This window comes from Chlorocebus sabaeus, chromosome 26 (assembly GCF_047675955.1).
Source record: "Chlorocebus sabaeus isolate Y175 chromosome 26, mChlSab1.0.hap1, whole genome shotgun sequence".
NCBI classification, from domain to species: domain Eukaryota; kingdom Metazoa; phylum Chordata; class Mammalia; order Primates; family Cercopithecidae; genus Chlorocebus; species Chlorocebus sabaeus.
Window position 1 is genome coordinate 6447563 of NC_132929.1, and position 26621 is coordinate 6474183.

Below are 26621 nucleotides of genomic sequence, written 5' to 3' on the forward strand. Positions count from 1 at the left end.
GGCCCTGCCCACCATGGGTTCCTCTCTAAACCACCACAGCCAATGCTTTCTGGAAAGTGCTACCTCCTGGCAGGAGGCCAACCAGCACAAAAATAGAGCATTAAACCACCAAAGCTAAGAACCCTCACATAGTCAGTCCATTGCACCCCGTTGCCATCTCCACTGGAACAGGCACGGGTATCCACGCTGAGAGACCCATAGATGGTTCATATCACAGAACTCTGTGCAGACCACCCCAAGTACCATCCTGGAGCCTGATAGAACTTGCTGGGTGGCCAGACCCAGAAGACAGACAACAATCACTGCAGTTCTGCTCATAGGAGCTACATCCATAGGCAAAGAGGGAGATTACCACACCAAGGGAACACCCCATGGGAAACAAAGAATCTGAACAACAGCCTTCAGCCCTAGACCTTCCCTCTGACAGAGCCTACCCAAATGAGAAGGAATCAGAAAACCAACCCTGGTAATATGACAAAACAGTGTTCTTTAATACTCCCAAAAAATCACAGTAGTTCACCAACAATGGATCCAAACCAAGAAGAAATCCCTGATTTACCTGAAAAAGAATTCAGGAGATTAGTTATTAGACAAACCAGGGAGGCACCAGAGAAAGACAAATCCTGTTGTAAGGAAATCCAAAAAACAATACAAGAAGTGAAGGGAGAAATATTCATGGAAATAGACAGCATAAGGAAAAAACAATCAAAAATTCAGGAAACAGTGGACACAGTTATAGAAATGCAAAGTGCTCTGGAAAGTCTCAGGAATAGAATTCAACAAGTAGAAGAAAGAAATTCAGAGCTTGAAGACAAGGTCTTCAAATGAACCCAGTCCAACAAAGAAAAAGAAAATATGAACAAAGCCTCCAAGAAGTCTGGGACTATGTTAAATGACCAACCCTAAGAATAATCAGTGTCCCTAAGGAAGAAGCAAATTCTAAAACTTAGAAAACATATTTGGGGGAATAATAGAGGAAATGTTCCCCAGCCTTGCTAGAGACCTAGATATCCAAGTACAAGAAACACACAGAACACCTGGGAAATTCATCACAAAAAGATCATCACCTAGGCACATTGTCATCAGGTTATCCAAAGTTAGACAAAGGAAAGAATCTTAAGAGCTGTGACACAGAGGCACTAGGTAACCTATAAATGAAAACCTAATGGATTAACAGCAGATTTCTCAGAAGAAACCCTACAAGCTAGAAGGGATCAGGGTCCTATCTTCAGCCTCCTGAAACAAAACAATTATCAGCCAAGAATTTTGTATCTAGTGAAACTAAGCATCATATATGAAGGAAAGATACCATCTTTTTCAGATAAACAAATGCTGAGAGAATTCACCACTACCAAGCCACCACTACAAGAACTGCTAAAAGGCGTTCTAAATCTTCAAACGAATCCTGGAAACACATCAAAACAGAACCTCTTTAAAACATAAATCACACAGGACCTATAAAACAAAAATACAAATTAAAAAACAAAAACAAAACAAAAAAAGTACACAGGCAACAAATAGCACAGTGAATGCAATGGTACCTCACATCTCAATACTAACATTGAATGTAAACAGCCTAAATGCTCAACTTAAAAGATACAGAACCGCAGAATAGATAAGAACTCACCAACCAACTGCTGCCTTCAGGAGACTCAGAACTCGGATGCTTCAGGAGCATCAGAACTCAACAACCATCTGCTGCCTTTAGGAGCTCACCTAACACAGAAGGACTCACATAAACTTAAAGAGGTGGAAAAAGGCATTTCACGCAAATTGACACCAAGAGGGAGCAGGGATAGCTATTCTTCTATCAGACAAAACAAACCTTAAAGCAACAGCAGTTAAAAGAGACAAAGTGGGACATTTATATAATGGTGTATTAGTCTAGGTTCTCTAGAGGGACAGAACTAATGGAATATATATATATGAGTTTATTATTCACATGATCACAAGGTCTCACAATAGGCTATCTGCAGGCTGAGGAGCATGGAGAGCCAGTCCAAGTTCCAAAACTGAAGAACTTGGAGTCTGATGTTTGAGGGCAGGAAGAATCCAGCACAAGAGAAAGATGTAGGCTGGGAGGCTAGGCCAGGCTCTCTTTTTCACATTTTTGTGCCTGCTTATATTCCATCTACATGGGCAGCTGATTAGATTGTTCCCACCCAGATTAAGGGTGGGTCTGCCTTTCCCAGCCCACTGATTCAAATGTTAATCTCCTTTGGCAGCACCCTCACAGACACACCCAGGATCAATACTTTGTATCCTTCAATCCAAGTTGACACTTGGTATTAATAATCACAAATGATATTTTCCTGTCCAAAGGAAAATATTACAGTCCTAAACATATATGCACCTAACACTGGAGCTCCAAAATTTATAAAACAATTACTAACAGACCTAAGAAATGAGATAGACAGCAACACAATAATAGTGGGGGACTTCAATACTCCACTGACAACATGAGACAGGTAATCAAGACAGAAAGTCAACAAAGAAAGAATGGATTTAAACTATACCCTGGAACATATGTACATAACAAATATATACAGAACATTTCATCCAAGAACCACAGAATACACATTCAGTCAACAGCACATGGAACTTTCTCCAAGTTAGCCCATACGATAGGCCATAAAACGAGCCTCACTAAATTTAAGAAAATTAAAATTATATCAAGCACTCTCTTTGACCACAGTAGAATGAAACTGGAAATCAACTCCAAAAGGAATCTTCAAAACCATGCTGATACATGGAAATTAAATAACCTGCTCCTGAATGAGACTTGGGTCAAAAACGAAATCAAGATGGAAATTAAAAAATTCTTCAAACTGAACGACAGTAGTGACACAAACTATCGAAACCTCTGGGATGCAGCAAAGGCAGTGCTAAGAGGAAAGTTCATAGCCCTAAACGCCTACATCAAAAAGACTGAAAGGGCACAAACTGACACTCTAAGGTCACATCTCAAGGAACTAGATAAACAAGAACCAGCAAAAGAAAGGAAATAACAAACCCAGCAAAATAAAGGAAATAACCAAGATCAGAGCAGAACTAAATGAAATTGAAACAAAAAAATACAAAAGATAAATGAAACAAAAAGCTGGTTCTTTGAAAAGATAAGTAAAATTGATAGACCATTAGCAAGATTAACCAAGAAAAGAGAGAAAACCCAAATAAGCTCATTAAGAAATGAAACGGGAGGTATTACAACTGACATCACTGAAATACAAAAGATCATTCAAGGTGAACAACTTTGCGCACATAAACTAGAAAACCTAGAAGAGATGGATAAATTCCTGGAAAAATACAACCGTCCTAGCGTAAGTCAGGAAGAATTAGATACCCTGAACAGACCAATAACCAGCAGCAAGATTGCAATGACACTTTAAAAAAATTACCAACAAAAAAAAGTCCAGGACCAGATGGATTAATAGCAAAATTCTACCAGATATTCAAAAAGGAATTGGTACCAATCCTTTTGAAACTGTCCCACAAGATAGAGAAAGGAGGAACCCTCCCTAATTCATTCTATGAAGCCAGCATCACCCTAATACCAAAACCAGGAAAGGACATAATCGAAAAAGAAAACTACAGACTGATATTCTTGATGAACATAGATGCTAAATCCTTGACAAAATACTAGCTAACTGAATCCAACAACATATCAAAAAGATAATCCACCATGATCAAGTAGGTTTCATACCAGGGATGTAGAAATGGTTTAACATATGCAAGTCAATAAATGTGACACACCACATAAACAGAATTAAAAACAAAAATCACATGATCATCTCAATAGATGCAGAAAAAGCATTCAACAAATCCAGCATCCCTTTATGATTAAAACTCTCAGCAAAATCGGTATACAAATGACATACCTCACTGTAATAAAAGCCATCTATGACAACCCCACAGCCAACATAATACCAAATGGGGAAAAGTTGAAAGCATCCCCTCTGAGAACAGGAACAAGACAAGGATGCCCACTCTGACCACTCTGCTTCAACATACTACTGAAGTCCTAGCCAGGGCAGTCAGACAAGAGAAAGTAATTTCCCATATTCTGAGAACGATTTGTCCTAAAGAATTCTGAAGTGAAGTGAGACATAGATCTGAAGTCACTGGAGCAGGGACTGAGCCATGCTGGGAGGGGCTTGTGGAGCAACCTCAGGGCTGAGGCTATGAGCTGTCTGAACCCTGCACCTGGGCTCCTGGGCTGTCCAGGCCCTCAACCGCAAACCAGCGAGGGGCTCGGCGTGGCACCTAGCACCATGCTGGAAGAGCCTGAGTGGGGCCCCAGGGGTGGCCTTTCCATCACATGAGCTTCCCGAGCCATCTGCCTGTCCCTCACCCACCTTGGCTGGTGTTTCCTGTGTAGGGCACACAGTGAGTGTGTCTGAGAGGTGGTTGGGTGCACTCTGTCGCACAGCACGATGGTCGCAGAATACCGTGACTCTCCACTAGCTTCACCGTAGAGGGGATGATGGGCAGATTTTCATCATTTTACTGTAGGACAAATGAGGCCTCCCTCATTTATAGCAGTAGCAAAAACAAAATGCAGAAATCTTCCTAGTAAAAGACTGAAGAAATAATTTGATTTTTTACTCTTGCCATTATTATGTAGTAACCTGAATAACTGCATATTTTACAGAAAATCCCCTTCTATTAATCATCTGATCCTAAGTGTTAAGAGTAACATGTGGTATTTGCACAGTTCATACCCATGGATTGCATTCTGGGACATCTGAATGCATTTAAAGCACAGGTGTCTATTGAAAATATACGTGGCAAAGAGATGAATTGGGATAAGAGATGGTTAGAGAAGGATGTATCATCTTTACATTGCAAGCCTATTTTAAAAGGTACCTGGGATTTGTTGTAGTCCATTATGGTGGGATGCCAGACACAGAGACCACTTCTTTGAAAGAAAAGTTTATTACTCACAGTTTCCAAGAGGAAGGGCTGTGCTACCCAGGCAAGACCACACAGAGAAGCTCGGAGGGATCTAGGGCAGCAGTCCCCAACCATATTAGCACCAGGGACCAGTTTTGTGGAAGACAATTTTTCCACGAACTGGGGGAGGGTGCAGGTCAGGGATGGTTATAGATGAAACTGATCCACCTCAGATCATCAGGCATTAGATTCTCATAAGGCGTGTGCCACCTAGATCCCTTGCATGCACAGTTCACAACAGGAATCACACTCCTGTGAGAATATAATGCTGCTGCTGATCTGACAGGAGGCGGAACTCAGGCAGTAATGCTCACCCACCGCTTGCCTCCTGCTGTGAGACCCAGTTCCTAACGGGTCAAGGACTGGGACTGGTCTGTGGCCCAGGGTTTTGGGACCCCTGACCTAGGGGACAGCATGGGCCAGATCCTTGATTGTGTTTTTTGTGGGGAAGAATGTGCAGGCATGTTTGAGCCATGTTAGAATTGGCTGGTTTGACCTGTTGGCTGTAGGAGTAGCCCCCAGTTGTCTAGTACCTTACCTGGCCCTGGGATGATTTAGGGCAGGGGAAATAGTGGCTTAGTTGTGAGAGTTAAATGAAGGGCGTGGTTGGAGGTGTGAGCTGTGGATTGGTTGGTCTGCATAGGAAGAGTGGGCTTGCAAGAGAGTTGCTTACTATCTGAAGGAATCAGCTAGCCCTGCGAGGGGCAGTCTCTCCTGGATTAGTAGACCCCAAGATGTCAACACATCTTAAAATGCAGAAAGTAAAAAGCATTATACAAAACCTTCTTGAAACCTTTAAAATCCAGTTGAATTAACCCAGGTGACACTTTTGCCTCCCACTTTTTTGTTTTTACATCCATCCACTCATTTCAGAGTCAGTTGTGAGCAGCCACCACATGCCAGGGAGTAGTTTGTGCTCTGATGGGGTGACAGCTGAGTAGAGTGACCCTGCAGGGGTACCGGGGCACAGAGAGACTCACGGGGAGAGGGAAACTCAGTCGCCGAGAGCAGAGGAAGATGCTCAGGCTGAGTCTTGGAAGAAGCCCACCTTTTCCCCGTGTGAGACCCGCACATTCCAGGCAGAGGAACCAGAATCAAAACGCGACTTTCTTTTTTGCTTCCACCATCCCTGGAAGGTCTCCTCATGACCATGGTCCTTCTGTCTCTGTGGGAAACTGAGGCAGGTCTTGAGGTCCACTCAGTCATAAGCAACAGACTCTCCCCCAGACTATTTGTGTATTTTTTATTTGTTTTTGATTTTGTTTTGAGATGGAGTCTCTCTCTGTTGCCCAGGCTGGAGTGCAGTGGGGTGATCTCAGCCCATAGCAACCTCTGACTCCCGGGTTGAAGTGATTTCCCTGCCTCAGCCTCCCAAGTAGCTGGGATTACAGGTGCCCACCACCACGCCCGGCTAATTTTTGTATTTTTAGTAGAGATGGGGTTTCACTATGTTAGCCAGGCTGGTCTCTAACTCCTGACCTCAGGCAGTCTGCCCACCTTGGCCTCCCAAAGTGCTGAGATTACAGGCGTGAGCCACCACGACCAGACAGGTTTGTGTATTTTTGAAAAATTAATCCTCTGTGTTAGCTCAGACATAGCCAGAGAAGAAAGCACGCATTTTAAGTATGGAACCCAATGACTCTTGGCAGGTGACCAAGCCCATGGAACAGACATTTAGATCAGAAGTAAAACATCTCCAGCTTCCCGGGAGCCCCACCCTTCCTTCTCCCGGTTACTCACACCACATTCTCCATAGGCACCTGCTACCCTAACTTCTAATGTCACGGAAGAATTCTTACTGGCTTTCAGCTTTATAAATAGAATCATATGTAACTGACCCTTTTGTTTCTTGCTTTTTTCTTTCAACATGTCAGTTAGATTCAATCATCTTATTGCACATAGCTCTGGTTTCCTGTTTTCCATCGTGTGAGTACATCACAGTGTGTTTTCCCCACTCTCCTCCCAGTGTGAGGCTATCATGGATGCACAGGCGTCGCTATTCTCGTGTATTGCTTCGGATGAACATCCATCTGTTGGTTACACCAGAGTGAAGTCTCTGGGTTATAGGGTATACCTATAGGTAGGTAGGTATAGGTATGTTTAGCTTTGGTAGATACTGCCAAACTGTTTTCCAAAGTTGTCCCTGTTAATTTTCACTCCCACCAGGGGTGTATGTGAGTTCTGTTTACTGAGGAATCTGACATCTGTGGTGTGCTCCCTCAAACCTCAGCTGTCACTTCCTGCAGAAGCACAGAGAGAATTGCTTCCCCTGTGGCTGGACAGAGGCTTGAGAGCACTCTGAGGCCGCCCTATTCGCCAGCATTTCTAGATCATTTCAAAGTAGATGACACATTTAAGGAGTCAGCTAATTCCCTCTTAGTAAGCATCAACATTTTACAATGTCTTTATGTATTTAGTCGGAAGTATTTTATTTTCTCTTATTTTTGGCCCTGTCTACTTATAGGTAGGGCAGGGTTGGCAAGTAGGTTTCACGTTGTGCGCCAGCTTCCTCTGCCTGGCATTAAGTGCCCAGAACAGTGTGTTGAGTAGGATTCTGAGGCTGTTATCTGGACTCGGGGTAGGGGGAGGAGAGGGTGAAAGCAAAAGTGGGAAATGGTGGGATGTGTGTTCTGTGTTTGCCATCTCTGCTATAGGGGACACAAAAGGGAGTCTCAATTCTCAGGAATCCTGGCATTTGTAGGCCCCCCAGGGGAGAGCTGGGCTAGGAGGGGCCAGTGTGGGGGTTTGTGTCCCTACCTTGGCAGGGAAGGTGGGGTGACCCCCACTGAGGACTGCATTCCCAACCTAGTGGGGAGGCTGGGGGAGATCCCTCAGTGACAGGCCAGTCCACATGCTTCCACGCCCACTGTGCAGAAAAGGGAAACCCCCCAACTGATGGGCTGGCTTTGTCCCCAGGCCTGGCAGGGACTGGATTCAGCACCTCTCCAAAAACAAACAGGTGCCCAGTCCCTGGTGCTCTGGAGTAAGGAAGAGAGAGGTGAAGCCAGCTGGACTTCCTGGGTCAAGTGGGGACTTGGAGAACTTTTCTGTCTTACCAGAGGATTGTAAAACACACCAATCAGCACCCTGTAGCTAGGTTTGTAAAATGCACCAATCAGAGCTCTTTAAAACGCACCAAATCAGCGCTCTGTAAAATGCACCAATCAACAGGATTCTAAAAGTAGCCAATCGCGAGGAGGATTGAGAAAAGGGCATTCTGATAGGACAGAAAGGGAACATGGGCGGGGACAAAGAAGGGAATAAAAGCTGGCCACCCCAGCCAGCAGCGGCAACTGTTCCCGCTGCTTGTGAAAGCTTTGTCATTTCGCACTTGGCCATAAAACTTGCTGCTACTCACTATTTGGGTCCGTGCCATCTTTAAGAGTTGTAACACTCGCCGGGAAGATCCGTGGCTTCATTCTTTTAAGTCAACGTGACCACGAACCCACCAGCAGGAACTAACTCTGGACGCAACGCCGGACCACATGCTTCCACACTTCCACGCCCATTGTGTAGTACAGGGAAATCCCCCAGTGATGGGCCAGCTTTGTCCCCAGGCCTGGTGGGGACCAGATTCAGCACCTCTCCAGGAACAAACAGGTGCCCAGTCCCTGGTCCTCTGGAGTGAGGAAGAGCTGGAGGGGCCGGATGAGGACAGTGCTGCAGGAGCTGCTGGGCGAATGGATTCGAACCCCACGAGGGGAAGCGCTCCCTGTCATCCAACCCAGGGAGCACCTCTATGCTGATCCGGAGGTTACACTGGGGAGACGGTGGTGAAGGTAGTTTTAACTGATCTCAAACTTCTTATGTTGGTGACACACGTGTGAATATAAAATGTTTAGGCAGAACACGGAAGGGATTAAAACCATCCAAACTAAATTAAGTTAGTAATCACATGTGGTGGTAATTTCTTTTTCTGAAACACCTTTATTGTGATATAATTCACATTTACTGTGATATAATTACACCCACTTAAGGTTTAAAATTCAGTGGTTTTTAGTATATTTACTGAATGTGCGTCACCACAGTCAATTTTAGAGCATTTTCATCACCTCAAAAAGACATCCCATACCCTTTATGTCCCACCCCTGGATTGGCCCCTGTTCCCGACTGAGTCCGAGACAACTACTAAGCTGCTTTCTGTCCCTGTGGGTTTTCCTGTTCTGGACGTTGAATGGAATCATGTGGGGTACAATCTTTGGTGTCTGGCCTCTTTCACTTAGCATAATGTCATCAGGGTCCTGCCATGTTGCACTGTGATTACTGGTGATTTTGGGGTCTTACCAGTGCCTTTAAGTGCCTTGAGCATCACCAGCATAAGGGCTTTTGCTGTGGTCTGAATATTTGTGTCCCCCGCGAATTGCTGTGTTGAAATTCTAACCTCCAAGGTGATGGTATTAGGAGGTGGGGTCCTTGGGAGGTGATTATGTCATGCGGGTGGAGTCCGCACGAGTGGGTTAGTGTCTTTATAATAGAAGTTCCAGAAAACTCCCTCGCCTCTTCTGCCAGGTGAGGACACAGTGACCCATCTGTGAACCAGTACGTCACCATACACCAAATCTGCTGGTGTTTTAATCCTGGGCTTCCCAGCTTCCGAACTCTGAGAAATAAATGTCTACTGTTTATAAGCCACCCCGTCTGTGGTATTTGCTGTAGTAGTCCAGAGTAAGGCAGTTAGGTGGTCCTGTGTCATTGGGGCTGGTGTTGTGGGGACCCTCTCCCACCTCCAACAGGGATGCTGCAGAACAGTGGCATTGCTCAGAAAGCAGGACAAGGACAGAGTGAGGCAAGTGAGTTGCTTACCTCTGCAGCAGGACTTAAGGTGGCTCATTCTTGAGACAAAGGAAGCAAAAATTACTGGGTTAGGGAGGAATCATCAGGTTACTGAGAGTTTTTGTCAAAGTGATGGAAACCTAGAAGTATTCAAAAAGTTGAGTTGACTTCTGTTCATCACAGAACACCATCAGCGGAGATAAGAGGCTCCATGGGTGAAAATACTTACCAATCATATATTTGATAAGGGGTTAATATCCAGAATGTATAAATAACTCCTGCAGCTCAACAAGAACACAGACAACCCAGTTTAAAAACAGGCAAAGGACTTAAATAGATATTTCTCCGAAGAATATATACAAATGGCCAGTGAGCACATGGAAAGGAACACAACATCACTAATGGTTAGGGAAATGCAAATGGAAACCACAATGAGATACCACCTGACACCCACTGCAATGACTATGATTTTTTGAAAACCCAGAAAGGAAGTGTTGGTGAGGATGTAGAGAAGCTGGAAGCCTTGTACACGCTTGGTGGAACATAAAACGGGACGACTGCTGTGGAAAACATTATGACATTTTCTTAAAACATTAAACAGAATTGCCACATGATCCAGCAATTCCACTTCTAGGAATTTACCCAAAGAATTGAAAGCAGGGACTCAAATAGATATTTGCACACCCATGTTCATGGCAGCATTATTCACAGCAGCCAAGCACTGAAAACAACCCAGGTGTCCATCTACAGATGAGTGGATCAAGAAAATATGGTAGATGCATCTGATAGAACATTCTTCAGCCCTAAAAAGGAAGGAAATCCCGGACATGTGCTACAATGAATGAACTTTAAAGACATGCTGAGTGAGATGGGCCAGCCACAAAAGGACAAATACTGCCTGGTTCCACTTGCAGGAGGTACCTGAACTAGGGAATCCACAGAGAGAGAAAGTAGAATGGGGATTGTTGGGGGCCTGTGGGGGAGAGAATGGGGGTCTGTTTAGTGGGGACAGAGTTTCAGTTTGGAAAGATGAAAATGTTGTGGAGGTGGATGGTGGTGATGGGATGATGGTAGCGCAACGAGGTGAATGTGTTTCATACCACTGAACTGTATGCTGACAAATGGTGAAGATGGTAAATTTTATGTTGTGTGTATTTTACCACAATTTAAAAATTAGGGTTTAGTTTTCGTAGCTTTGTTTGAACCTTTGGGAAAAAAAAAAATTAGGGTCTAGTTTATACAAATCTATTCTTTAATGAAAATAATAACAACACCAATAACACCAGCAAATAACGTTGACACTTTGCATTTTTACCTTTCTGATCTCATTTGATCCTCACTGGGGCCCGGGAACCTGAAGCCCAGAGAGGTCACATGGCTTGTCCTGGGTCACTCCATGGCAGTTAGGACTGTGAGTAGTCTGACTCTGTCGCTCATGCTGCGCCTCTTTCCTCCTCGAAACAGACTCCTCACATCCAAGGATACTGGCCTTAGTGTGCCCACTGTGAGTTCTTGGGCTTGACGCATGCCAGCCTCTTCCCAGCCCTCTGCCCTGCTCTGCCTGCAGGCTCAGCCTTCCCACACTGCCTTACCTTTGAGAATATCTGAAGGTCACATACCCATCCCATTTGTACTTCTGTAAGAGAATCATGGGGGCATCCCCCTCTTTCTGTTGCATAAGCCCTTTCTACTCCCAGACAGGCTGATAGACCGTAAATAAAGGGGCAGGCTAGCTGTTAAGTGCCCCAAAGAGATTTGTGAAAAATTACTGTGGCCTCATTTGCAAAGCTCTGCGGTGTCGTTCCCAATGACCCGAACACTGAGGGGTACTCCTGAAATAAATCTGTCAGCCACTTGCACACCCAGATGTCGAGGTCAGAGAACTAATCAGGAGGTTTTCAGAATTTTTCTAAGAATTAATCACAAACTCAGTGAAATAACTGATGGAAAAGATTTATTTGGATGTCTACTCCCTGGGGTCATTGAAAGGTTATTTTATTTGATAAATCGTGCTTTCCAGCCAAGCTGATCCTCCCTCCCTTTCCCTGGATGATGCTTCAGACTGAGGAAAATGTCTTGCCGTTTATGATAGCTACTTCAATCTTAATGCCTAGTCTAGAGATGGGATCCTCTGAAATAATTCCTTGCATGTTTTTGAGATGCAGGAGAGTGACCTGTTTCAGGAGAGCTGGACTCCTGTCCAGTTGATCACAGCAAAGGGAAACAGTTGAAGCCAAAGAGGATATAGATCAAAGGGTACAAAATTTCAGTTAGACTGGAGTAAGTTTTAGTGATCTGTTTCACAGGATGATGACTATAATAAATAAATAATGCATCGTATATTTCAAAAGTGCTTAAGAGTAGATTTTAAATGTTTTCACCACAAAAAAGATAAATATGTCGGCCAAAAAATATGAATAAAAAGCTCATCATCACTGGTCATTAGACAAATGCAAATCAAAACCACAATGAGATACCATCTCACACTAGTTAGAATGGCAATTATGAAAAAGGCAGGAAACAACAGATGCTGGTGAGGCTGTGGAGAAATAGGAACAGTTTTTGTTTTTGTTGTTGTTGTTATTTTGAGATGGAGTCTTGCTCTGTCACCCAGGCTGGAGTGCAGTGGCGTGATCTCGGCTCACTGCAAGCTCTGCCTCCTGGGTTCATGCCATTCTCCTGCCTCAGCCTCCCGAGTAGCTGGGACTACAGGCGCCGCCACCATGCCTGGCTAGTTTTTTTGTATTTTAGTAGAGACAGGGTTTCACCATGTTAGCCAGGATGGTCTCGATCTCCTGTCCTCGTGATCCCCTGCCTTGGCCTCCCAAAGTACTGGGATTACAGGCGTGAGCTACCGCGCCCGGCCCTGGGAATGGTTTTACACTGTTGGTGGGAGTGTAAATTAGTTCAACCATTGTGGAAGACAGTGTGGCGATTCCTCAAGGACCTAGAACCAGAAATACCATTTGACCCAGCAATCCCATTACTTGGCATATACCCAAAGGGTTGTAAATCATTCTACCACAAAGACACATGCACATGTATGTTTATTGCAGCACTATTTACAATAGCAAAGACTTGGAACCAACCCAAATGCCCATCAATGATAGACTGGATAAAGAAAATGTAGCACATATACACCATGGAATACTATGCAGCCATAAAAAAGAATGAGTTCATGCCTTTTGCAGGGACATGGATGAAGCTGGAAACCATCATTCTCAGCAAACTAACACAGGAACAGAAAACCAAACACTGCATGTTCTCACTCATAAGTAGGAGTAGAACAGTGAGAACACATGAACACAGGGAGGGGAACATCACACACCGGGGCCTGTCAGGGGATGGGGCAAGGGGAGGGAGAACATTAGGATAAATACATAATGCATGTGGGACTTAAAACCTAGATGATGGGTTGACGGGTGCAGCAGACCACTATGGCACATATATACCTGTGTAACAAACCTGCACATTCTGCACCTGTATCCCAGAACTTAAAGTAAAATAAAAATTTTTTTTAAAAATGTGAGGTGATTTGTGAATTAGCTTGATTCAATCATTCTGCAATGTAAACATTACTAAGACATCACACTGTACCCCATAAATATGTAGTATAGAATTATTTCTCAATTAAAAATAAAATTAAAACAGAAACTAGATAAACAGCAGCATAATCAACTCAAAGCAAGTAGGTGGCAGGAAATCATAAATGAAAGAGCAGAAATCAATGAAATAGATGACAGAAAACCAATGGAGAAAAAACAATGAAAAAGGAGCTGATACTTTGACCACATCAACAACATTGACAAAACTCTAGCAAGAAAAAAAGTTAGAAGACACAAATTCCCAATATCTGGGAAGAAACCGGTATATAACTACAGACCCAGCAGACATCAAAAGGATGATAAGGGAATAATAGGAACGGCTTTACACAAATGAACTTCACAACTTAGATGAAATAGATCAGTTTCTTGGAAAACACTAACATAATTCATACAATATGAAATAGAGAATTTGAATAGCCCTATAATTATTAAGGAAATTGAATTTATAATTCTAAAACTTCCAAAAACAAAATCTCCAGGTCCAGATGGTTTCACTGGAGAATTCTGTTAAGCATTTATAGAATTAATACCATTTCTAAACAATTTCTCTGAGAAAATAGAAGGAACATTTCCAGATTGATTTTTGTGACGGTAATATTGCCATGCTACCAAAAACCAGACAAAGACAGCATAGAAAAATAAAACTACAGACCAATATCCCTTATTAATGTAATGGAAATACAAAAATCCTTAACAAAATAATAACGAATAAAATTCAACATGTCTGAAAAGAATTATACATCATTGCCGAGAGGGATTTATTCCAGGGGTTCAAGGCTGGTTTGATATTCAAAAATCAGTCAATTTATTCTATCATATCAACAGGCTAAAGAAGAGAAACCACATGGTTATATCAATTGATGCAGAAAAAGCATTTGGCAAAATCGAACACCTTTTCATAACTAAAAGGAAACTTAGAAAAATAGGCACAGAGAACTTCCCAACGTGAAAAAGAGCATCTACAAAAGACCTACAGCTAACACACTTAATGGAGACTGAATGCTTTTCCCCTAAGCTCAGGAACGAGGCAAGCATGCTCATTCATGCCATTTTTTTCAACATAGAACATAATGACGTAATTTCAAGCCAATGCAGTATGGCAAGAAAATAAAATAAAAGGCATACAGATTAGAAAGGAAGAAATATAACTAACCCTGTTTGTGGATGACATGAGTCTCTATGTAGAAAACTCAAAGAATCTTTAAAAAATAAATGGAACAAAACAAGCCTCTTAGAATTAATAAGTGAGTTCAGCAAGGTTGTAGGATACAAAATAAACATACAAAATTCAGTTATATTTCTTGTGTATTAATAGTGAGCTATATAGTAACAGTAATACTGCATATTAACAGTGAGCATATGGACACTGAAATTAAAAATCGCTTAAAAAGATACATAAGTGTAAATCTAACAAAACGTACACTGAAAACTACTTAACAATGATGAAATAAATAAATTGGAAAATTCAATGTAGTAAATATGTCAATTTTCCCCCAGTTAATATGTGAGTTTGGGCCGGGCGCAGTGCCTCACGCCTGTAATCCCAGCACTTCGGGAAGCCAAGGTGGGCAGATCACCTGAGGTGAGGAGTTCGAGACTAGCCTGGCCAGCATGGTGAAACCCCATCTCTACTAAAAATACAAAAAAAAAAAAAACTAGCTGGGCGTGTTGGGGGGGCACCTGTAATCCCAGCTACTCAGGAGGCTGAGGCAGGAGAATTGCTTGAACCCGTAAGGCAGAAGTTTCAGTGAGCTGAGATCACGCAATTACACTCCAGCCTGGGCAACGAGAGCGAAAATTTCATCTCAAAAAAAAAGAAAAAAAAACGTGGGTTTGATTCAATTCCTATCAAAATCCCAGCAACATTTTTTTTTTTGTAGACAATGACAGTCTTATTCTAAAATGTGTACGGAGACCAGGTGTGATGGCTCATGACTGTACACCCAGCACTTTGGAAGGCTGAGGTGGGAGGATCACTTGAGGCCAGGAATCCAAGACCAGCCTGACCAACATGTCAAAACCTTGTCTCTACTAAAAATACAAAAATTAGCCAGGCATGGTGGCGTGCGCCTGTAATCCCAGCTATCTGGGAGGATGAGCCATGAGAATCGCTTGAACCTGGGAAGCGGAGGTTGCAGTGAGCCAAGATCATGCCACTGTGCTCCAGCCTGGGTGACAGAGCAAGATCTGTCTCAAAAAAAAAAAAAAAAAAAAAAAAAAACAACGTATATGGAAAGAGAAATAATTTTGAAAAATAAGAATTAAATGGGAGGAATCAATTTTTTGATTTCCAGACTTAAAGCCACAATAATCAAGACTTCGTGATTGGTGGAAAGATAGATCAATGGAACAAAGAGAGAATCCAGATATAGACACACAAATATGCCCACTAATTTTTGACAAAAGTCAAAAGGAATTCAGCGAAGAAAAGATAGCTTTTTCAACAAATGTTGGAACAATTGGACATCTATAGGCAAAAATAATCAACCTCATCCCAAGTCTCATATCTTACACTAAAAGTGACTGAAAATGGGTCATGCAATCAAATGTAAAATTAAAATTATAAAACATTTAGAAAAAACATAGGAGAAAGATCTAGGACTAGGCAGAGTTCTTAGATCAACACCAAAAGTGTAGGAGCAAAAATACATGAGTTGGACTTCATCGAAATTTAAAACTTTACTCTATGAATGATCCTTTTGAGAGGATAAAAAGATTAACTATAGACTGTGAGAAAATATTTGCAAGCCACATACGTAACAAAACCATGGACTATATATGACTTGTCTTTTATGCTGAGTTAAAATTGTTTTATTTTATTATTTGTTTAGTGTCTCTGTTTCTGATTTACTCTCAAACTTCCCAGGAGAACTGAAAATCTCCTCTGAATACAGTCCTACCCGTCAAGCTTTCTGTCAGCTGCATTTTCTTAAAGACGTTTCCATTGAGCCTCTGTTTCCTGCTTCAGCCTGGACAAGTCAGCCTCTAGGCAGTCTATGTATTTACCATGCGAGGACATCCTTTTCCCATTTTCTTAGAACTTCCTCTTTCTCTTTTCTGTGTTAGATCCCAACTTCTCTTTTTTCCTTGGCTTACTCCCTCATTGCAGGGAGGAAGTACCTCTTCCGGTACTTTCTTGGCTAAAATTAAAAAGACTCAAACAAGCCCAAGCCAGGGTGTGGAGTCATGGGAACCCCCGAACGGTGCTGGTGAGTGCGTAAATGGGAACAGGCACTTTGGAAAGTGACTTTGTATTCTCTGCTAGAGCTGCACGTTCCCAGGGACCCAGCAGCTCTGATCAATAGGTATTTTGTACCCAAAAGAAATATGCAGATGTAGGTACCAGCAGACCAGTACAGAATATCAAAGCAGCATTAATCTTATTGCAAAAACAATTAGCAACAATCCAAATGTCCATTGGCAAGAGAATAGATACATAAATGGCAGCATATTCACCCCATGTAATATACAACAGTGAACATGATCAACTATATTTATATACAGTAAGGTAGATGAATCTTATAATTTTGAATGAAAGAAGCCAAATACTAAGAATATTGTATGCTTCTGTTTATATCAAGTTAGAAAACCAGGTGAAACTAAACTATAGTGGTAAATGTATCACGGTGGAAGCCTAGAAGTGATTATTTAAAAAATAAGGAATGTGGTGAGCAGCGAGGGGGAGGAATGATAGGGAATGAGGCATGAAAGGCCTTCTAGGAACATGGCCATGGGCCCATGGGTGCCTGGTTAATGATAAATCACTGAACTGAATATGTTTGCTTTGTGCACTTTTTTGGTATGTGTGTTAGGTTTCACAATGTGAATGGTTAAGAAAATGAGCAAAGATGAAAACAAACCCACCCACCCCCAAATTAGATACTGTTATGTTAGCTACTGCATGGACAGAAATGTCTAAGTCCAACGTTAGCAAGCATTGGTGAGCGTGTGGATTAGCCTGAATTCACACCCTACTGGTGGGAGTATCATTTGTTTGAGTTATTTAACACATGGTTTGATCTTACCTAGTAATGCTGTGTGTGCGTGTACCACAGGGCAGAACAGTTCTGTGGGCTTGCTCCATGGGCCTCCTGGGGCTGGAGAGCTGGCAGCTCCCTGGAACCTGTTCTTTTCCTGCTGTATATTGGAAGTTGCAGGGAGAGGGTGCAGAAACACGAAGCCTGTTGAGGTCTTGAGTTCAGAACCTGCAAGCTATCACTTCTACCCATATTCTACTGCTGAAAGCCAGTCGTAAAGCCCACCTGACATGGGGCAGGGGGTGGCAAGGGGTGGCAGGAGGTGGCAGGAGGTGGCAGGGGGTGGCAGGGGCTAAGTCTTAAGCTAACCTGAGAAAGTGAAAGCTGACCTCCTCCGGTGAATATCAGCACATTTCTTGGCTCTGAGGTTGCTGCATTACCCCTCCCCCAGTATTTAGGAGAGGCAGACACATTGATACCTGGAGGTTTTGTAAGTATTGCCTCAGCCTCAGTAATACTTCATGCAATGAAAAATTATTTGTTACAGTTATAAATGGCCAATATTTGTCTGAAAAGTATTTGTACTTTGAGTTGGCTGCTGTAAACATATTATCTGTTGGAAAGTAGGGCACTTCTTAGTCTAAGGAAAATAACTTGTTTCATGTTCAGTGTTATTTTGAATAAAATTGCATAGATTTTACTGACTTTTTTTTGTTTGAGATGTAGTCTCGCTCTGTCAGCCAGGCTGCAGTGCAATGGCACGATCTCAGTTCACTGCAACCTCCACCTCCTGGGTTCAAGCAATTCTTCTGCCTCAGCCTCCTGAGTAGCTGGGATTTCAGGTGCACACCACCATGCCCGACTAGTTTTTGTATTTTTAGTAGAGATGGGGTTTCACCATGTTGGTCAGACTGGTCTTGAACTTCTGACCTCGTGATCTGGCTGCCTCAGCCTCCCAAAGTGCTAGGATTACAGGCGTGAGCCACCGCACCTGGCCTGATTTTCTTTTTTTTAGTAGTTTTACATCTAGGACTTTATTATTTTTTAGCTATGTATTTTTGAGACAGGGTCTCAATATGTTGCCTAGCCAGCCTGGTCTCAAACTCCTGGGCTCAAGCGATGCTCCTGCCCTGGCCCGCTGAGTAGCTATGAATGCAGGTGGTATACCACCACACCTGGCTAGGACTTGACTTTTTTAAAGCTGCTTTTCTCCTAGGCACTGGTAACTCTGTTCCCTTCCTTCTCACTGAGACTCTCTTACTCTGTTTTCATCTAACACTGCTTTTTCAAATACTTGAAATGCATTGTTTTTTCCTTCCATGGTTTTCCATTTTCCAAGCCATTTTTATTCATTCAACATTTATTGAACACCTACAACTTACTGCCATTATCAATACTATGGTGATAAGATGCACCTGTAGCTGGATGAAGTCAGTCTTCAGTAGCAGTGAGGCAGGAAAATCAGGCAAGGCCTCGAGGGTGGCGCTGGAGTTGGGTCTTGATGGATGAGCAGGAGTTTGATAGGCCATGAAGAGAGGCAGGTCATTTCTGACTATGGAAGGAGAATGAGCCAAGGCACAGAGCTAGGATAACACATCTCAGTGCATACATCAGCGTGAGTGATTTTCAGTTTATTTACCTTTATCTCATTTTGCAATCCACCTGCCATTCTCTCTAATGTGTAGCTTAAGTTTCTTCAAATGTACTTTTACTTTTTTATACATAGCTTTTTAAAATAGGATTTGAAGTCCTCCTAATGGCCTGGGTCAATAGAAATTGATTTTGCTTTACCACTTAAACACCCTGAAACAGGCTGCTTTGAACTGAGCCATTTTCCTGTGTTCTGAATTGTGTCACTCACGCGTACCCTCGGGCGGAATGCCTGTTAACGGCGAGGTCTGTCTGTGTTCCTCTGTCTAGATTAAGTTTGACAGTGTGGAGGTGTGTGTCTGCTGTGAGCTGCAGCACCAGTCGTCCGGCTGCAGCAACCTCGGGGAGACGCTGAAGCTGAACCCGCTGCAGGAGAACTGCAACGCTGTGAGGCTGACCTTGAAGGTGACCCCGCTGGGCGCTGCTTGTGCATGCATTTCATCCCATGCCTTACAGACAGTTTAGGAAGCCTTGTTATCATATAGATTCCTTTCAGCTCTTAACTTCCTGGGGTAGGTTCAATGCGAGAGGGAATATCTTTCCAGAGAACATTTGAAAGGATTACAGATTTTGATTTTGAAGGTGTTGCTTTCTGGATCTCGCTTTGCATTTTTGCCATTTCATTGTCCTACCTCTGACATCTGCAAAGTCGGATGCAAATGATTGAAAGACGTCTTTACAAATGCTGATGGGAGGCATTCTATGGCTTTTCTGACATTTTTGGCTGTTATACCATCAGGGAACAAATAGGGATTTATTTTGCTTTTTAAAAGATTTTTGGAGGAAAAAAAAATCAGACAGTCTCCCGTGCAGTCTGTTCTCATGTGTAGCATCTGATCTTTTAAAAAAAGTGATTTGGAAAAATTGTTTATATTATTTTATTTTTTTCTTCCAAGTGTTTTATTCTGAAAAGCAAAATTGGCTACTTAAAAATACATAAGAAGAATGAACCCAATTCTTCTGTTTCCCCTGAATAAAACTGTGCCAAAACTTTTTAAAAAGATGTGGCACAGGCTGGGTGCAGTGGCTCACGCCTGTAATCCCAGCACTTTGGGAGGCTGAGGCAGGCGGATCACTTGAGGTCAGGAGTTCGAGACCAGTCTGGCCAACATGGTGAAACCCCCTCTCTACTAAAAATACAAAAATTAGCCAGGCGTGGTGGTGGGTGCCTGTAGCCCCAGCTACTTGGGAGGCTGAGGCAGGAGAATCATTTGAACCTGGGAGGCAGAGGTTGCAGTGAGCCGAGATTGAGCCACTGCACTCCAGCCTGGTGACAGAACAAGACTTCGTCTCAAAAAAAAAAAAAAGGATAAATAAATATAAAAATATGTGGCACAGTCCAAGGAACTCTCAGTTGGTGGTAAAATTGTGTTTGCAGTATGGAGGGGGTTCTAGTGTATGTGTAGGGAACGCAGTATGCAGGGGATGGGAAACTGCAGAGAGCCACCTTGGATCTGGGGAGACGAGGAAAGCGTTGCCCTTGAGTGCCTGTGATTAGTCCTCCATGGGTGGTCACCAGCTGGTAGACAAGCAAAGATGTACAGAGAGAGAGGATGCAGCTTCTCTCTGTGGTAGGACTGCACCTGGCTCACAGCACCTGCCATGTTTTGCACGGAGGAATGGTCCAAGGTGAGTGGTCCCAGCAGCTCACCAGAGTGACAGATGCAGCGGGGTTGGAGGAAACCAGAACGGCAGCACTCCAGAGCCCATCCCATCATGGGACCAGGTATTTCATGCTGCCCACATTACCTACGCCCACATTTCTACCTCACTGCATCCTGGGGCCTGCCTGGGTCAGTGCCTGAGGTCTGCTGTGGCCTTTCACAGCCCTCCTGGGAGGGAACACGGGCAGCCATTGCTCACTCTGCAATCTCATTCTGACAACTGCTAAGTCTCTTCTTCAACCTGGAGATATCTTCTTGAGTATGAAGATGCATTTGGGCCTCATGTTACCTCCTGTTCCTCAGCTGGCTGGTTGGGGTGTTCAGTCTGCTCCTCTAAGGTCCTGGCACTCCCCGTGAAGGCCTTCACTCATGGGACATAGGACCTGGTTTTCATGACTCTCCAGCCCCTGCAGTGGTGACTGTGACTTGAAAGGTAATGCTGGTAAAAAAACAGCACTGTCTCTAAGAATGCAGTCTCAGGTCTAGTGGGAGCTGGTGACCTTGCAGTCTCACTCTTATTCACTGTTCTGGTACATTGGTGAGAAAAGCCCTTGGTATGAGGTGGCAAAAACGGCGTGGAGTAAAGGCCACTGAAGTCCAGAAGTTCCAGGGAAGGCTGGGAGCCTAGCTGAATGCATGGCACATCCCCATGGGTATTCAAATTGCCCGGGACACTGGTAAGAGTTGATAGCAAAAGAAAAACCACACCATTATAAACTCCTTAATGAATTTGTGTGCAAAGCCTACCTGGAGGTAGGAACTATCAAAACTGGTGGCAGGAGGCTCAAAGGAGGCAGGAGTTGTGATCAAGGTGTGAGGCCAGTGGTCTGGAAGTGGCAGCAGTGGCTTTGGTGGTAGGAGAAGAGACAGCCTGCCCCTGTCCCCTACCTGAGGACCTGTGCAAGGAGCAATGGCCTTGGCAGGGACTGACTTTCATCTGTGATCAAGAGGACCAGGGACTATTGGAAGTGAGTATCTGTTTATTGCTGTCGTCCAACTTTGTTGCTTTGCAGAATTGTCTTGGCTATCATTTCCTTTGTAATTCCATATAAATTTTAGAATCCACTTGTTCATTTTCTACTAGAATCCTGCTGGGATTTTAATTGAGATTGCATGGAATCCACACATCACTTTGGAGAGACTGGACATATTCGTGATATAGTTCTTCATTTATTTAAGTCATACTTCATTTCTTCAGTGTATCTTTTCTTCATCAATCTTGTGTAAATTTCAGTATATATCTTAACATATTTTGTAATAGTTATGCTTAAAGTACTCCACATTTATGAGTGCTATCCTAATGGTATTTTTTAATGGTCTCTTATTCACTGCTAGCATATAGAAATTTGATTTTTGTTACCAATCTTGTATCCTGTGGTCTTGCTAAACTCACTTAATTCTGGTAGCTCTTTTGCAGATTCTTTGGATTTTCTTATGTAGACAGTCATGTGCTATGCAAAGAGAGGCAATTTTACATCTTCCATTCTCCAGACAAACAGAGCCAATAGGACAGATATAGATAGGTGAGAGAGAATTTATTGAAAGAATTGCTGACATAACCATGGAGACTAAGAAGTCCTATGACAGACCATCTGCAAGCTGGAGACCCTGGAAAGCTGGGAGTTTGGCTCAGTCTAAGTCCAAAGGCCTCAGAACCAGGGAAACCAATGGTGGAACTCTCAGTCCAAGGCCAAGAACCCCAGGGGGAGGGGTCGCACCAGTGTGAGTCCCAGGGTCCAAAGGCCAGAGAGCATGGAGTTCTGATATCCAAGGGCAAGAAAGGGTGTCTCAGCTCCAGAAGAGGAAAAGAAAATAATTCACTTTTCCTCTGCCTTTTTGTTCTATCCAGGCCCCCCACCGATCAGATGGTGCCCCCCCAGCATTGAGGGTGGATCTTCCCCACTCAGTCCACAGACACACACCAATCTCCTCTGGAAACATCCTCACAGACACACCCAGAAATAATGTTTTGCCAGTTCTCGAGTGTCCTTCATCCAGTCAAGTTGACACCTAAAATAAACCAGCACACATTGCAATCCGGATGCCTCTTCTTTTCCCTGTTTTATTGCACTGACCAGACTGCCCTGTATAGTGTTGAATAGATGTGGTGAGAACAGATGTCCTCGTCTTGTTCCTGCTTTTAGGGATTAAGTATAATGTTAGCTCTAAGTTTTTCGTAGATGTTTATTATCAGGTTGTAGAAGTGCCCTCCTAATCTTAGTTTGCTGAGAGTGGTTTTTTGTTTTTACCACTAATGGACATTGAATTTTATCAGTCTTTTACTGCATCTGCCTAGATGTTCCTGTACATTATCTTCTTGAGTGCACTCAAATGGTGAATAACATTGACTTTTGAGTGGTAAGTCAGCCTTGCATTCCCAAGATAAATCCCACTTGGTCAGTTTTTCCTTGACTGTTTCCAGTTCACTGCTGACCCGGTCTATCAAAGGCATTCTTCATCTGTGTGCCTGTTTTTCATTCCTAGCATTTGCATTTGACTCCTCCTCATTGCTTCCATCTCTCTGCTACCTTACCTCAGTGATCTTGCATCTTGCCTACCTTTTCCACTGGAGCTGGTGGTGTCTGACTGCATCCACCCTAGGTAAGTGCTCATGTCTCTCCTTGGAGACTCTGTCTTTTCCTTAGAATTGACTGCCCTGTGACCTCAGCGGTCTGATGGGTTCAACTTAAGCTGGGAATTTGCAGAACCCAATGTCTTGTTGTTGTTGTAACAGTGGGGCAGTGTTCTTTCTAGCTTTCTCTATCCTCAGCAGAATCTGGAATCATGTTCTACATCATCTTTCCCCCTGGGTGCAGAATTCTTGAGGAAACTTTTTCCCGCTTAGGGGTTTATAGATGATATGTTATTCTCTTTTGCATTGAATATCTATATAGGGAAAAATCTTAAAGTCAGCCAAATGCTTTCTCTCCTTTAGGTATGTGATGGTCATTAATGCTGTTTTAAAATATGTCTAGCTCTCCAATTTCCTTTTACGTGGTAATATTGTACTTCCCTGTCCCCTCGTAGTTGCTGGGGGCCATGTAAGCAAAACTTCTGTGTACCATTTTCAGGTCAGAGTGTTGAAATGTGGTGTGAGGCCTTCCAGAGCTCTCTTTCCCACTGGCACAGTAATTGGCAGAGTAGAGGTGGTGGCAGCGCCATCAGCCTGGATCACTACAGTGAGCAGAGCCCCCTGCACCTTACCCACACTGGAAATGTAGCATGAATGACTAACAAACTCTTTTGAGACAGGGTCTCAGTCTTTTGCCCAGGTTGAATGCAGTGGTGTAGTCATGGCTCACTGCGGCCTCAACCTCCCGGACTTAAGAGATCCTCCCACCTTAGCCTCCCAAGTAGCTGGGACTGTAGGCATATGCCACCACACCCAGCTAATTTTTTTATTGTTTGTAGAGACAGGGTCTCACTGGTGTTGAACTCCTGGGCTCATGTGATCCTCCTGCCTTGACCTCCCAAAGTGCTGGGATTATGGGCATGAACCCCTGCCCCTATCCCTGTTGGGTTTTTGTAAAGCTTCTCTTCCTAGCTGTTTTCTGCAGCAGGCATTACCTTTTTCCTCTGCTTGCGATGTGATCTTGAGTCTTGGCAACTCCCTCCTCAGCTCCTTCTGTCTTTATCTTTTTTTCCCATGAGCCCTTGTGTCTTTGCTTTTATCTCAGATTGCAGCAGCCTTCTCTCCTTGGTTACGGTTTGCACCCATCGATGTCTCTAGCCAGTTAATTACAGTGAATTTGTCAGTGTATGTTACATCTTTTTCAGATCCCTTTTCTGAAGTATATGGATACTTCAAAGCACTAAGGCAGATTCCTAACCCTTAAATTCTATCTCAAGCATTATGCTCTATTTAAATAGTTAGCATAATTAAGATTTTGTACTTCCTTCCCATAATTATAGATACTTCTTCCTTTGAGAGTCATGTGCCACATTATCTAGTTTTCTCATAATTAGTGGTGCATTTTTAATATAATCCTTACTCTTGAAAAGTCAGCCAAGCCAAGCTGTGCCTGATGACTTTCACTGCAGTGAAAGGATCTTCTACAGGGACCCGGTGTTGCTTTATTAAAACTCTTGGGCAGCCAAACAAATAAGGGCCACTGGAAATGGAGCCGCTCTGGGAAGAGGCTGCGCTATTCTTTTGCACAGATGTCCATGAGAGCCCCTTCCTATCACCTGCAAAATGTTCTTGACGCTTAGCTAAAGAAGGAGCAAAGGAGAACGTTCCTTTGATTAGTTTCCCTTTTGCTTGCTCCTTTTTGGTTGGCAATTAAAGCAGGTCCATTGATCTTTTCCATAGTCTAATGTGAGGCTCTGTGTATCTGGTTAGTAACACTCCATGTCTGAATTTTCCATATTAAATTATGGATTATCTATACTTAGTATGTAATGAACTCAATTTATGTGGGGGAAATCCTATATAATTGGCTTGGGAATCAAAGCACTTTGATTTTAGTTGTGTTTGAATTAACTGATACTGACTTAATGAGATTTGTCCAACTACTTGCTTCCTGTCAGGCCACCCTCCCTCCTTCCTCCCCTCCCATACCTGGAAGGCTATACAGGCACAACCCATCCTCAGGGAAAAAAGCAGAAACCAACTTTCTTCATGACCAAGGAGGAGTAAATTTGGCATCCAGAAGAGCATGCCGATGTTGCTCATCCCTCGAATTGTCTTTTGTTGGTTCTGTTGCTTTGGAGGCACCGAAACCCCTTGGTCTCTGTTCTGCCCTTCCTGACTGGCCCTGCTCCTGGATTCTGTGTTTTGTTTTTGTTTTTTTTGGTTTTTTATTTTTAGCAGAGAACCCCTGGGGGCCAACAAGCCTCTCTCTTGAGGATATGGATGGTTTCTTACCTCCTTACGGGGGTGAGCGAAGAGCAGGGCAGAGGGCACACAGGGAACCTGGAACCCCACCACAGCGCACAGGAATTCACAGAACTGTAGAGCCAGAGGGAGGGTGCATCGTGGCGTCCGTTCACCGATGGTGCGATGTGAAGGCTGCAGCCCCGAGGGAGGCAGGTGGCTCCTCATGGGTCCCTGAGCAGGTCCTGGTAGAGGGCAGGGCCCCTCCGAGGGTCTCAGCGCTCCTGGACCCATGTCCCTGCTCCCTGACGACAGGGCCTGCCTCTGAGCATCTCATTATGAATAGTCAAGAAATAGGGTCTAAAAATTAGGATTTCAGTATCTGCTTTCTCAAAGCCTTTGAGAGTGGTGGACAAGTGCTACTGAAAAAGCGAGGCTACAGACCCCCTTTCCTGCCGAAACAGTGTCTCGGCTTCTGTAACAAAGGATGACAGAATAAATACGCTTAAACAATGAAAAGATGCTTAGGTAGACTGATGGCCATTTTTGCCAGGTCAAACCCAGCACAAGACTGTGACATATTTTTGGAACGGTATTCACAGAATTTTTTTAAATCACAAAAATCAGAACTGTTAACTGGTGAAATGTGCTTCATAACATGCTGACACTGCATCTAGCCACCTTGAATGCGTTGCTATATTCAACAGTGTCCTTATGGTTTTATCATAGTGACCTAATTCAAATCAGAGTTAAAGATCTTATTCTTCTTTCGTGTACCTGGTTTCATTTACTGAGCCACAATAAACCAGATTACCCAGAGAAGCCTTATCAATGGACAAGGAGATAAAAGTTTCCCAAGAAATCAATCAGTTATTGAGTTTATGTACCTTCTTATCTTTGTCTCTAAGAAAGTTGAAAAAAAAAAAGGCCAGACAATTTCCTAAAAATCCCAGAGACCTGAAAAATAAATTCATGCTTTAATCTTGAGTAAGACCTACCCATGCTAAAGAAATAAAAATGATTTTGAGAATAAATGAATGGTCAATATTTTGTAATGAAACTTGCAGCATCGACGGACTTTATGAAACACCACACGCACACACATCACACATGCACACATACCCACCCCACACACACTACTCATAATCCCCCCCACACCACACACATGCACACACATGCCCCA

At 43.3% G+C, this 26621-nt stretch overlaps 1 protein-coding gene across 3 annotated transcripts in view; it reads left to right on the forward strand.

The window, feature by feature from the left end:
- ENTREP2 (endosomal transmembrane epsin interactor 2) overlaps positions 1 to 26621 on the forward strand; it is a 438166-nt gene that overhangs the window by 353006 nt on the left and 58539 nt on the right. For 2 of the 3 annotated variants that reach the window (XM_008017214.3, XM_038009778.2), the window contains exon 4: positions 19229 to 19363. The exons of the other annotated variant lie outside the window; for it this stretch is intronic. In XM_008017214.3, the coding sequence (XP_008015405.1) occupies positions 19229 to 19363 (135 nt within the window). The remainder of the gene's footprint in view (positions 1 to 19228; positions 19364 to 26621) is intronic. 3 annotated transcript variants of the gene reach the window in all.